The sequence below is a fragment of the Passer domesticus genome, chromosome 4 (assembly GCF_036417665.1).
Source record: "Passer domesticus isolate bPasDom1 chromosome 4, bPasDom1.hap1, whole genome shotgun sequence".
NCBI lineage: Eukaryota > Metazoa > Chordata > Aves > Passeriformes > Passeridae > Passer > Passer domesticus.
In genome coordinates, this window is record NC_087477.1 from 57,690,291 (window position 1) to 57,704,213 (window position 13,923).

Below are 13,923 nucleotides of genomic sequence, written 5' to 3' on the forward strand. Positions count from 1 at the left end.
TGTGGCAAAGATAAAAAAATTAAAAATACAAATATTAAAAAGGCAAATAAATGACAAGCATTAAAGAGACTGCATTCATAATTAAATATAATCTCAAAATTTTTCTCCATTAATGTTTGCAAATAACTTACCTAAACTGTGGAGCTCCTGTCTTAATATCCCCTATGGTGACTTGAACATCATCTTCGTCATCATCACTATCACTATCACTGTCATCCTCAGCCTCTGCCACCTTCTATAAAAGAAAAAGTCATTGCTTAGACAAAAAGCAGTCACTTACCTTCACAATGGAAACACAATCCAGACAAAACCATCCATTCTAGAAATCTTTGAAAGAAGAAAATTCTCCTCTTCCTAGACATTAGAATTGAGTAGCATTAACAGCAAGTTTAGGAGGTTACAAGTATCTGAAACATCTGGATCAAAATAGGGAGGTGTCTTTAATATTAGTTTCAGTTTCTCAAGCATTAAAGAGTTTCCACTATCTAATATCCTCCTTCCCCCTATCTAGCTCATACACACTTGCTCTATTCTTACCTTGTCATTCAGGAAAGGACTAAAAGATATGGAAGACCAGCTTCTTGCCATCATCAATTATATATTCAGCATAACTCAAGTAAATGTTTTTCCAGTTGATGATGAACACTGGAGAAATCTATTTAGTTCTGTTTAGTTCTTTACGTAAGTAAGCTACAAAAAATACTTGAGACATTTCAGCAAACAGGCTGAAAAATCAGATAGGAGGGCACACTGTATGCTGGGTGATACACTGAGCTTTTTAGGCTCCAGACAAGCACTGAACATGTCCCTCCTAAGTAATTCAGACCATTTTATCTGTAGATCTGTTTTTTTCCACCCAATGAACATCACTCTCCTTTTTCTATGCATCATTCAATAACCATGTATTAACCAGACAGTTTTTCACAGTTAGACCTTGATCTCAGTATCCTGATTAACTTCGTATCATCAGAAAATTTGTGATTTCATAACTTAGCTCTGTTCCAAGTAAATACATTAAACAGCACAGGTTAAACATAAAATTCCAGGAAATCCTCCCTGGAGATGACTTTCCTTTACTGTGAAAATAGAACCTTGACTTCTACCCTGTGCTTTCTATCTATTACAAACCAGCTAAAATCAGTTATCCACACAGGACTCATTCTGTAACTGCATAGTTTTTAAAAATCCTTTGGTGAGGAACTTCTTCCAAAAACCTTGTGGAATCCAAATGAACTTTTCAAACCAAATCACCCTTATTCATATATTGAAATCCTTCAGCAAGAGGCTGAACTCACTGAAGCCAAGCTGATTCTGCCCTAGCAGCCTAGAGTTATAAATGCACAGCTGAGTTCCAGCCCTCATCTACTATATCATCTATTAAGTTGCCCTGTATATAAAAAAATCAACAAAAACCAACAGCTCCTTAGAAGGTAAGATGTTGGACTGCAGTTCATCCTCGCTCCACAACATTAATATAATTTCATAATGATGAAGAGTCTGTTCTTGGGGTAGGGCAGATGGGGCAAGTCTAGATCAGTATGGATATTCTGTAAATGACAGCTGAAGACAGTCTTTCAATTCCATATGGCTGGAAAGTGCAAATTCATCATTCATCAGGCAACCCACACAGATGCCACTAAAAAGGCATCAAACAGGAAACAAAATTTTGCTGGACAATGTACCTTTTCAACCAAACCCCACTTCACTTAAAAGCAATGATTTTCCAGTTCCCTCTGCACAGAAAAATTCACCTGTTCCTATTCAACCAACTTGAACAACATCCACTTTTCCAAGCTGCTGCTGAACATTCATGGACACCATTTACCATTAAGTTCTCAACTTTTTTTGAGATTTTCTAATGATAACCTAATGATGCCAGGCTACATATAGATGATAAAAAAATTAAAATATGCAAGTAGAAGAAAATGGAGCCTATAAGGATTTCCAGAAATACAAACACATTTGATGCACTTTAAGTAGCTTTTCATTTAAACAACTGAAATAAATTTTAAAGTTTTAATAACTTTTTCCCCAATTTTAAGTACACTGTAATGCCTTTCATAAATAAGGTGTTAGAGTTACTGTAAACAAAGTACTTCACTAACAGGCCAGTCCTTGAAATTTGCACTCAGTAATGGTTTCTACATAATTTAAAATTATTTCTTAGAGTATATAAGTCAAAAAGTCCCACTGAAGGAAAACTACCATTTTCTCATAGAACTTCTCACACTTAAATTTTTCCCATTCACAGTAACCTGAATCCTTTAACCAACACAGCAACTGTAAATTTAATTTCTTGGCCCTTTCCTTCATCATACCAACCCTGATGTTATCAGACACATTAAACATTGACAATTAACACAAAACAAGTGTTACATTGCATCAGAAAGGCATGTGTAATTCATCTCTTGGTTCACACTTTCACATAGCTCTGCAAATCCTGCTTGTCTCTCATATCCAAAAGAAGAAAAATGATCTGAGGACTTTATTTTCTTATCACTGAGAAAAAACAAACCATCATTTGAAAAAGGATGTCACTGAGAAAAGAGAGGTCTTCAAGCCCCATCTTTCTGTCCCCCCAAAAAACCTGGGAGTACTATTTATTTATTTTCTGCAAATTTAAAAGTGGACTTAGCAGGAAATTTATTTCCTAATTTAGTAATTTCTACAATTTCTGCAGCTCACAAACACATTTTAGAAAAAAAAAGGCACACACTTAGGCATTAATTCATTTAAATGTAAGTCCTAATCAAATATGAATTCCAAGTAAGGCATTAAATGAAAACATTTTAAAACAGTATTTCAAAAACACGTTTAAAACTACCGTTTTCACAACGCCATTTTCTGCAGCTTCCTCTTCACTTCCAGGCGGGGGTGGAACACTTCAACAAAAACAAACAGGAAAAGGTGAAACTAGATATTTATGCACATGCTGTTTCACAGGTATCAGCTAATGATGAAAAAAAGCTTTGCTTCATCATTCCACACGGAAAGCCAAAGCTCCAGTTGTCTTTAGTATTAATTTAAAAAAAGTTGACTTATTAAAAAAATCCCAAGATGAATATAACTTTATATTAGCAATATTTAGCTATCATAATTTATACTAACTGGATGTTTGTAGAATAGTTGGAAGCAATGAGGCATTACACTTGGATCTTCCTTTGAAATCAAACTGAAATACTTTGTAACATATGAAGGGAGAATAAGTTGCTTGGGTTTTTTTTTCCCCTGCAGACTGACACTTTTCACAGTCATAATGGAAAAAGAAGCATTTAAACACCCACAGGTAATGTTTCACTGAAACAGAATTCCTACATCAGCATTATGACATTTTCTCCTACCATATAGAATAGTTACAATTCAATGACTAATTCAATTACATTTAACTGCAGACTGAGTAAAAACTTTAAAGCTACTGGTCCATCTAAGAGGATGAGTACTGTGACATCCATGCTATCTCACTGAGCCTACCTACAGCTGTTTCCTACACAGTAATATTTTAATTTCCACAGTCCCATTAGCTGTTAGGATGCTGCACCACAAATAGCAGAGTAAGCAGGGAGCCATCTAGAAACAATATTCTTTCACTGAAAAGGTATTTCTGAAACAAAGTGTGCAATTGCCAATTTTTATTGAATAGAATGAATCTAACTCCATACTCTGTTGGCAACACACCCCTGAGTGTTGCACCCAATACAGCCCAGCTATTGCCTCAGGATTCAAGCTTGATCATTTCACTTCATCACCTGGTAAAATGTAAAATGACAGACTAGGTACAGAACCTGAACAACACATCACAATTTCCATATACACAAACAATGCCAAAACTGAGAGGCCAGAGACCAAAACTTTTAGCAGCTGAACTGTCCCCATACTTCCACAGCTCCAAACGCAATTCCTAAGATGGGTGAGTTAGTATTTGTTATGCTTTTTGTCCAAAACTGTGCATTGCAACAGCCAAATGCCAAGCTAGACACTATTGACCAGAGACTGGAGTAGACTGTTTCTAAAGATCATTTGGGCCTCCATGTAATTTTCCTAAAGTAATTTTCCTAAATAACAATCATAGTGACAAACATGCTGGGTCAAGAAAAGGTAACTGAACATAAGGAATCAACTGATATGGAACAGCTTCTAAATAAAGGGCAAATAATTAACTAGAATCATTTGACCTGGAAGAGATGGGATTCAAGACAAATGCAACACAGGTCTAAAAACCTGTTAAGTGACATGGAAAAAGTGAAAGAAAACAACTCTGTTTCTTATACTACAGAAATAATGGGAATCAAATAATCACACCTCTAGCTGCTTCACAATGATGTCATATATAGTCATGTGGTGGAGGTAATTACTGATTTGTCATTCTGTGCTTGTCAAAGCTGACATGAGTTCAGAAGAGCAACTGAGCACACTTATGAACAAGCAGTCCACCAAGACTAACTAAATGCAAGAGTTCTCATGGAAAAAATGGAAACACCTACAGAAAATAACAATACACGTTTTCACCTATTGATTTTCCCTTTATTTCTTTAATATACCTTGACAATCAATACATTTACGTATTTTACCAATTATGAGAATTTCCTTCATTTAGCACAAGTGACTGATTCCCTCTTCCAGTCAGTCCTCATCACTAATCTCCATTCACTTTGTTAGATTTTCAACGGAGCATCTTTGTGCCCTCGTACAGCTCTTTGTAACTAAAGCAGGTTCCCCTCAAATACTTCCAAAGCTCTCCTAAGTTTCTCTTAAGTTTCTTTGAAATACTGTCTTACTGGTTAAAAAAAAAACCAAAACCAAACCATGCCAAACCTGCAAGCCTAAGCAGATGTGATCTGCACATAAAACTACCTGGTAATCTTCCACCGCTTCCTTGTATTCCTGTTTTTGCAACTACATTGCAAACTCTTTTGGAGACAGGATGTTTTTCAGTTGCTAAATTATCTCAAACAAGTCCTGATGCATCATTAAGGCCACAAAGCACAATTATTACAAAAATAAAAGACCTGTTGGCATTTTGTGAGTGGTTATTGCTGTCCATACAGTTAAACTAACTTTCATACTTAAGTGGTCCAATTTCACAGGTACAGCCATTTCAAAAAAAAAGCAAAGTCCAAACATACTATGTTAAGGACACTTTCAAAGACACCAGAGTGGATTGGTAGGAGCTGGGAAGAAGAATGTAATGAACACAGGATTTGTGTAGCCACGCTACAGGGCATTCAGTTGTCAGGATACTCACCTAGATTTTTCTTCCTCTGGTCTCTCTGCTTCATTTTCATCTACCATAAGAGAAAAGAAATACAATATTTAAGAATAAAATCCCTAGGGTATCAACTGTGACAGATTATCTTGGGATGTAGAATATTAGGGAAGTCTTCAGAGTCATACTGACTATTGAGACATATTGTAAACATTTCATTTGTGAAATCAGTCGAGCAGACCCCTAAGCAATTACAGTGCTCTGCACTGACAGGTCCACCACATGGGCAAGGTTTAGTTTATATGTTTCATTAATACCTGAACATAAAGATAGTCCCTAAAGTTGTATAAAAAGTTAATACATAAAAGGTTAAGCTTCTTTCAGTATTTCAACGCCGGGAACTCGGGCAGCAGAGCAGCGGGGAGAGCTCGGTGCCCCAGGGGTGCCTGCGGGGCAGGGACACCACGCGGGGCTCGCCGCTGAGGCCCAGCACGCCTCGGCCTGCGCGGCCCGGGCTGAGGGCCCGCGGCACCGGCAGCGGACACCGGGGAAGGGAAGGGGCCGGGAGCCGTCGCCACCGGGGGCCTGGCCGGGAGGACAGAGGGGGCTGAGCAGCCACGGGGGCGGCGGGACGGGGGGACCATGTTCAGCGGCCCTGCGAGGCGGCTCACGGCGCGGCCTGCGCACCCCCGCACGGCCCCCCCTCCACGGCGGCGCCGGGCCGGCCCGCTGGGGAGGCGGGCTGGGCACGGGGGTCGGGGAAGGTCCGTACCGCCATAGAGCCACTCCTCCTCCTCGTCCCCGGCGGCCCCATCGGCGTCCGCCGACAGCCGCTCCGCCTCGCCGGTAGACATGGCCGCCTCCCGCGGGACGCGCGGGCCCGGCCCCGGCAGCGCCTCCCTCCGCCGGCCGCCCCGCCGCGCCGCGCCGCCCCCGGGCTGCCCCGCGCCTCGGGCCGCGGCCAGGCGCTGCACGGGCGGGCGGCTGCGAACGCCCAACGCGGCCTCTCGCGGAGGATCCGCCGCCGCCGCCGCCCGGCGCTTCCCCTCCCCCCGCGTGAGTGACACGCACAGGAAGCGGGCCCGGCCCGGCCCCGCGGCGCCCCGGGCACGGGCTGCGGGGGGCGGCCCGGCCGGGCCCGGCCCCGGGACTGCCCTCCCCGCCCGGCCGGCCGGGCACCGTCCGTGCGCGGCCACTCACCGCCGCTGTGCTTTCGCCGCTCTCCCGAGGCGCGCTGCGAGAGCCGCCTGCCCTTCCTCTGGCTGCCGGTTGCTCTCGGCGGTCCCTGTGCCCTCCTGCGTCCCTGGACGCCCGTCCGTCCCCTCAGCAGGGATCACCGGCAGCATGGCGATCTCCTCCAGAACATCCTTGCCTATCTCCAGAAGCAGGACTTGGCTAAACACACGTACACTCCAGTGCCGAGCATCTACTGGCGGCTGATGGCAGCTGCTGAGGGAGCGTAAGCACGGGGTAAACACGCCGCTGCCTCTGCTAGAACTGTCCCTCGGCTCAGGGACTGTCCCAGCTGGATGCTGTATTTTAGGTTTAACAACTCTTCATAGACTTTTCTTTTCCTCCACAAATTTTCTGACTTTGTTTTTTAGGTACAGTAAGGGTTTAACATTCGTAGTGTGCTGTGAGTGTTCCAGCGTGTTTCTATGTTCAAAATGTTTCTATGAATTTCATTAATTCTGTTTTTAAAGTGGTGGGGAGTAGTGAGCCCTTTTTCCTGGTGATTTGCTCACTTTACCTCTGTGAATGCTAGACAAGTGCAAGATGCATTAGAAAGATGAAGTACCAACAACTGTCCAATAAGTTTCAACCACTTGTGTGTACAAATGGAGCTTGTGGTGTTTCAGGATGTATGTGCAAACTAAAACAGGGACTTGCTTTTTCAGTGGGTCAGTTTGGGAATAATCAGACTAGAGGACTTGACTGTAACATAAACACGACTCTCAGTGAGGGGAGCTTATTTGAATTGCCTGCATAGAGAAGATTATTTGGAGGTTTCATATACAGCATGACATTTCACTGAGGTTCACGTGAACAACCAACCAACTCCAAATTTCTTTTCGCCTAAAATTAAATGTCTGAGTATTGTGTACAGGTAATGAATTATGTGGTGTAATTGGGCAGGTTTTCATCTTGCCATTTAATTTTTTATGCAGATAGTTGTGGAGTCAGCAAATGGTTTTTCACCACTGAGTCACTTCTCATAAGACAAATGTGTACATGTAGTACCTCTTCATAGACATCAGTGTCTGAATGTTCATTCCTGTTTTGTTTACTTTGCCATTTAACACAGTTCTGGCTGACATTAAATGACACAGCTGAATTCAAATAGTTTCCTTTGGCTGCAGACTGAAGAAAGAAAGAAAGAAGAATGAACACCATGTTTGAGGAAAATGCAAAAAGTAGAAACCAAGAGTAGGCTAAGAACAAAAAATATCTTAAAATACTTTGATGCAGATCCTGCAAGCACATTTCCTTGTACAAACCTTTAGAGAAATCACAGAGAGCTGGTGGTGATGGAAAAACCCACTTTGAACAGTTGTGGCCTGTAAAAGTTTCTTCTAAGGCTTTGAGTAGCTGAAAGGCTGAAGACAGAATGCGTCTTTGCAAGCTGCATCACCATCTTCACTCACAGGTTACACCACACAAACCCACACAAAGATACCAAGTTATGGAACCCTTTAGTAGTACAGTTCTTCTTCTGACACAGTAGTTGTCACCTTGCACAAGGGACAAAATAAGCTGTAAAAACTACTTAGATAATATTGTTCTGTATTTTAACCATTGTGCTTTAAACTGATTAACTTCATTTTGTCTTCTAGCAAGTAGTGCTAGCAAAGCATCTGATGTTTTGACAATAACATCTATAAAAAACCTGTCAACCTTTTAAAATAGGTCAGCCCCTCCCCTGCCCCTTTTCTTTAATGGTTTTAAAGGTAAAGAACCCCTTTTAAATTGTCGGGCAAGCCATAATTTGTCTAGATTTTGTCTGTGGCACTCAATCACAAAGCAAAAACTCAGAGATACATAATCTCTGAGGTAATTCAGTCTGAGAGAAGAATAATTCTACTTGTTTATAAACTCAGGGGCGCAATTTTAATTATCCCCCATCCTCTCTTAGTGTTCATTTTTCAAATCAAAATAGTCCAGAAGGGTATTAACTTACATATTTTTCTAGCATGATGAAGCTATATGCCCTAAGGTTAAAATAACAGATTGGTGCTAGAACAGTATAAAGAAAGGGAAGAATGCATCTGAGAGCAATGTCAGTAGAGAACACTAAAAGGGAAGCATCTGATTTAATTACTGGAAATCTAGTGAGTTTGGTGTTACTCATGTTTTTCAGTGTTCTGAAACCATTTGTATCTGTAAGAGACCTAAGAACAGCAGTTAAGCTGGAGGGTGAACAACTCACTGAGTGTTTTATCTGTTTATAAAAGCTGATAATCCCGCTGTGTCAGAGAAGGTGCTTACGGAGGAGGCTGCCCGGGTGATACTGTGTGGAACACAGACCTGCAAGCGGCCGTCAGGCCTCTGGGGAGAACGAACTCGTGCTTGTTGTGGCGTTTTGTCTCGTTAGCCTTGGAACTGATTTCGAGATCAAGGCCTTTTAAAGGGGAAAGTGCAATTAAAATAATTTGTCATACGTCTCTACCTGTACAGAGAAAACCCGCATTTACTGAGCAGGAGTACCAGCTCATTCACCAAAGCATTTGTTACCACTAACACGACGGACAGGCAGTGGTGGGGCACGGAGCGGTGCTGAACACGTGAACTGCCGTGAAGCGGCCGCTCCCGCCGTGCCCTCCCCGGCCGTGCCGCGGGGCCCTCGCCCGGCCGCCACCCCCGCAGCCGCCCCGCCCCGCCCGCGCGCAGCCAACCCGCGCCCGCCTCGTCATCGCGCGGCGCCGGCGGCGCGCCCGGCACGTGCGGCGTGTTGTGGCTGTCGGCGCCATGGCGGTGCCGGAGGTGCTGCGGCAGCTGAGCCGCCGAGCCTGGGAGCCCGCGCTGGCCCGGGCGCACCGCGCCGCCGTGCTCATGGACGCGCCCTCCGCCGAGGCGCTGCACTGGGCCGGCGGGGCGGGCGAGCTGCTGGCGGCCGGGGCGCTGGCTGTCAGCGCGCTGTCCGCCGAGGCGGCGGTGCCGGCGGGGGCGGCCCGCGTCGTGTTCGTGGTGAGCGGGACGCTGCGGGGCGGCGCGGCGGCCGCGGTGCGCGGCGCGCTGGAGCGGGGCGCCGTGCGGCGCTGCGTGCTGCTGTGCGGAGACGAGGCGGAGGGCGGCGGGGCGGCGGAGCTGGAGGAGACCTTGCGGCGGTGGATGGGCGAGGGCGGCTGCGCCGAGGTGGTGCTGCGGGGCCCGCCGCTCCTGGCGCCCGTCTCGGCGGAGCTGTGCCTGCTGCCCGCCCTGGCAGCGCTCCTCCCGCCGCTGCGCGGCCCCGGCGGCCCCGGCTCCGCTGAGGTCGGGCTGGGTGCGCTGTCTGCTGAGCTGCGGGCGGCGGTGCGGGCCCTGGTGGGCGAGCTGGACTCTCTCTTCGCCGCCCTGGGCCTGCGGGAGGAGAGCTTCGCTGTGGGGGCCCTCAGCAGGGTCGTCGCCGCTGAGCTGGCAAGCTACGCCTCAGCCAGAAACAGGAGGAGGACAGCCACCAACAAGGCCTCTGTCATCTTCGTGGACAGGACGTTGGACCTCGCTGGTAAGAAATCCTCAGCTGGTATGGGCTGTCATTGTACAGGGCCCATACCCACCCCACCGGGAGAGTGTCACATAGTGGGAACCCATATTCCACTTTATACCGTGTCCTCCCATGGGTATGTAGCTCCATTTCTGGGTCCTGGGTGGGATTGCTCTTGGGATCTGTCTGCTAGTGTTCAGTGGTTAGCAGGCAGTGATGGTAGAACTCTGCGCTTCTCCTGAAGCTGGGGAAACGTGGCTGGGTTCAAAGCAGTAGTTCCTGCAAGTTCCACATCATCCTGCTCCAGTAGGAAAACTTGGTGTTCCAGCATTCTGCTGGTGATACCCAATGTCCTCCTTTCTGTTCCAAAACAGCTATTTCCATGGGGGATATGGATGTGGTAATCTTTTGTCCCAGTGTCAGTTTCATGCTTCCTGGATTAAAAGCCACTGCTCTCTAGTCCAGCATCCATTGCTCACATTATCCAGTTGTTTGGAAAAGTATCTTACAGCTGCATCCATGATCCCAAGTGCTGTGCCAATACCCCTAGTGCCAGGTGCATCCTTTCATGCAGAAATAGCTGAAATGGTTTAGTTAAGTGGTGGTCCCTGGGGGTCAGTGACCCCAAAGTCATACTCAACTGCCCAATGAACTGGTGCTGCTTTCCAGATTAGGAGAAAAGTTGACATAGCTGAGCTGGTTACTCTCCTGTTGTTCTTGGTTCGTGTTTAACGTGATCTTACAGAATAAGCAGTGTGTGGTTCCGTTCCACAGGTTAGTGGTTTGAAGAGTCATTGTATTAAGCCACCAGGTATGCAAACAGTTCTTCATCTGACAACACAGACAGCATGTTTAATCCCATGGCCATGATGGTTGCTTACATACCCTTGTATCCTGGTGGATCACAGAAATGAAGAATAAGGTAGAAGGCTCTGCTGGAAATTCAAAATTTTGTTTCTAGCACTTCCATTTTGCTGCAAACTAGAAACCTTAACTGTGGCTGTGTACCACCTTGGGGTGTGAAGGAAAGGGTCTGCATGTTTCAGACTGAGCTTTATGGATTGCTGTGAAGTATCCAGTGAATCTATTTGTCACTCTTATCTTTGTGTCTGTCTAGGCAGATACACATCTCTGTGTAACCTTTAGCCGTATCTATATGCCTGAAAGTGATTCTGTAGGTATGTGTGTTGATATAGCAATGACTGCATTTGCTATCCCAGTCATACATAATTCATGCTGGCATGTACAGGGTGTGGGCCTGGTTCTGTTTGTAGTCAATAATTCATGTCATAATTTTTTGCCACCACAAGTCATATAGCAAGTACTTGGCACAGTGTTGCACCCTGCAGCTTGTCTGTTTCTAAATTTTCCTCCATATTTTTTTCCTCCCATAATTTCCCATATGTATCCTTCAACTGCTGTTCACAGCTATCAACAAGGTGCTGAAGAGCAGCTATGGATCCAGGCAGTTAATGCTGTGCTGAGGTTGGGAAGATTGATCAGAAGGCTGCAGGAAAGTGGACTTGGATAAAGAACCTTAAAATGAAATTATGAGAAGAGTGTTGGTTTAGGGTGAGAATGGGGAAAGGATTTATTTTTGCACTCAGATAGTGAGAAGAAATAAAAACAAAAAGCAGAACCAGATGTGGGATGACAGGGAGCTGTCTGACAAGGAGACTTGAGGTGTGGAGAGAGATATTTGGTACCAGCTGAAACCTGGGAAGGGAAGTGTGGAATCTTGTACTTCAGTAGGAGAAGGGTTTTTGAGATAACATTAGGGCTGTAGTGAGCAGCACTGGAAGGAAATGGCAAAGCTCAAAGGATGAGAAGTTACAGGATTTGTTTTTACGATTCTATTCTCAGTATCCATAAATGAAATTAAGATCCCTGCATGCAACCATTCTTTTGTTACCAACAAATGCCTCCAGAATTCATTGGTAATTTCATTGAATTATTCCCACGGTTTGGACTCATGCTAGCAAATACAATGCAAACTGAAGGAAGAAAAATCTGGTGCATTTCAGAGGTAAAGCTGTATATGAACCTGAATTTAGTGGCACACAATAAGATTTGTTTCATTGGTTTGCTAAAAACTGTACAGTAAAGAATACACAGGGGAAGCAGGGAGTGTAATTAGTGTAGTTAGCTGCTGTTAAAGAACTGGTTAGTTGACTTTGCAAATTGTATCAGTTACAACTTGTATCAAATGTCGCCTATTTGAGTTTGTAAGTTATAATGTAAAGAAAAAGTAGAAAAGAAATTAGAACAGCATGATACATCAGAGTATCGTGAAAACTAGGTGTTAGCCTGGCATGAAAGCTTCTATTTTGCAATGGTCAGATAACTTGTTGTCACATGAACGCTCAGTCTGTCTGTACTTTGGCAGCATTCAAAACCATCACCTGTGCCTTGAACACTGTTGCTCATGAAAGGCTGCTGAGCAGTCTGTTGACTGTCCTCAGAAGTGGTGAGTAGAGAGGATCAAAACTAGTCCCATGCACTCTTCTGAAGTCAGTGCAGTTTGAAAGTGACTCCCTCCGATTTCTTGTCCTAGTCTTGTGACGTTTAACAATCTTTTCAGGCTTGGTTAATTTATGCAGTTGATTGGGGTGACAGTGACTTTTAAATCCTCCATTAGATGTTTTGTGATTGATTTGATGAGGCATGGCAAAGGCCAGTAGCACTGGTGGACCAGTGGAGACCTCCAAGAAGTAGCAGTCGTGGGAAAGAGGCAGAGGCTCTCACTGGCTGTTCATGGAAGCAGCTTGAGTACTCTGAGTCTTCCCCCTATGCCAAGAAGAAAGGAGGGATGTCAATAATTAATGCGGGTTTATTTGCATTTGAGGTGTTTCTAGTTTAACCAAATGTCTTGTCTAACTAAATGTTGCTCACATGCAGGATGTGTGGAGAGACAGGTGTTGCTTCCAGTACCTGGGGTGAAGGTTCACGAGATTATTGCTGGTTTTCCTGTGCAACTTTGCGAATGTTGCAGTGTGCCTTACAGGTGACCCTTCTAGCAAGAACAATGTAGGGATTTTGGAGAACAAGATAGCTTAAGGAGTCACAAAGACAGCCCAGCTCATTCCATCTGTATTTCATTGGTCTAACTCTGGCTGGGAATGGTAGAAAAGGGAGTTGCTGTTATTCTGTGATTATTGCAGGTTTTGGTGAAACAAATGGGTAATAAACCAGCTGAGTGGTCAGGTGTCCACACTGCAGTACCACCCTGCGCTGGACACTTGTGCTGCCTTTGCTTTCTGTGGATAAAGGTGTTGTCAGCACAGAGTTTGGCTTCACTTCTCCTTTTTCATCCTTGTTTCTCTTTTCAAGTTCTTTTGCAATACAGAAAAGTGGATAACCCATGGAAAACCATGGCTTACAGCCTGGATACCTGGCTGCTGTAGGATTGCTGGAGACAGTCTTCTGCTTCTGCTGTCCAAGAGCACTTAATAATCTGACCTTAGCAATGTACTTGATGTAAGGGCCTTGTTTGGATTTATGGAGCATGTGAAGCTAATTCAGCTGTTGAAACAGATATTCTCCGTCTTTGGAAATGATGAAAACATAAGAGCAGATAGCTGCCACACTGATGGATTTAGATGGAGTGTGACCATATCCTGAGAGAACTTTCCTGCCTCTCAGTGGTGCTTCAAAAGTTCCCGTTTTTCTGTGATTAAAGTGAGGACAACCAAAACTAAGCTCAGCACTGCTGTCCAGCCCTGTGTTGGTGGCTGAACTGTAGCTTAAATGGCAGACTACAAATATCTTCAACTTGTTCCTGACCTAAAGGCAATTTAGTTTTTGGTCCCTCTGTCTTGACTTTCATCTGTAGAGTGTGTCATGTTTTTCTGCTTTGACTTGGCTCACGGTGCTAATATTTTTAAAGTTGGTTGTAGAGCCTGTGTTGAGAGTTCATGAATGGAAAGAAAAGCATGTGTGTTTGAAATCAGGAAAATTGAAGAAAACATGCCAGCTGGAGTTCAGAGTTTCTCTTGGAATACGGTCAAATTCACATTTTATACTTTGTAACTTGGGTTGG

The 13,923-nt window shown here is 44.6% G+C and overlaps 2 protein-coding genes across 11 annotated transcripts in view; one reads left to right on the forward strand and one right to left on the reverse strand.

Annotated features, from left to right (window-relative positions):
• Nucleotides 1–6,514, reverse strand: part of FIP1L1 (factor interacting with PAPOLA and CPSF1) — a 36,904-nt gene extending 30,390 nt beyond the window's left edge. For 2 of the 10 annotated variants that reach the window (XM_064418160.1, XM_064418158.1), the window contains exons 1-4: nucleotides 5,976–6,245; nucleotides 5,243–5,282; nucleotides 2,825–2,882; nucleotides 132–235 (exon numbers count right to left, since the gene is read on the reverse strand). In XM_064418160.1, coding sequence (XP_064274230.1) covers nucleotides 132–235; nucleotides 2,825–2,882; nucleotides 5,243–5,282; nucleotides 5,976–6,057 — 284 coding nt within the window. In that variant the 5' untranslated portion in view covers nucleotides 6,058–6,245. Of the gene's footprint in view, nucleotides 1–131; nucleotides 236–2,824; nucleotides 2,883–5,242; nucleotides 5,283–5,975; nucleotides 6,247–6,403 lie in introns of those variants that run through there. The other 8 variants (XM_064418167.1, XM_064418159.1, XM_064418165.1 and 5 more) reach the window with 8 other exon arrangements.
• Nucleotides 6,515–9,135: 2,621 nt separating this feature from the next.
• Nucleotides 9,136–13,923, forward strand: part of SCFD2 (sec1 family domain containing 2) — a 187,369-nt gene continuing 182,581 nt past the window's right edge. Inside the window, exon 1 of the mRNA XM_064418169.1 lies at nucleotides 9,136–9,905. Within this exon, the coding sequence (XP_064274239.1) occupies nucleotides 9,170–9,905 (736 nt within the window). The 5' untranslated portion in view covers nucleotides 9,136–9,169. The remainder of the gene's footprint in view (nucleotides 9,906–13,923) is intronic.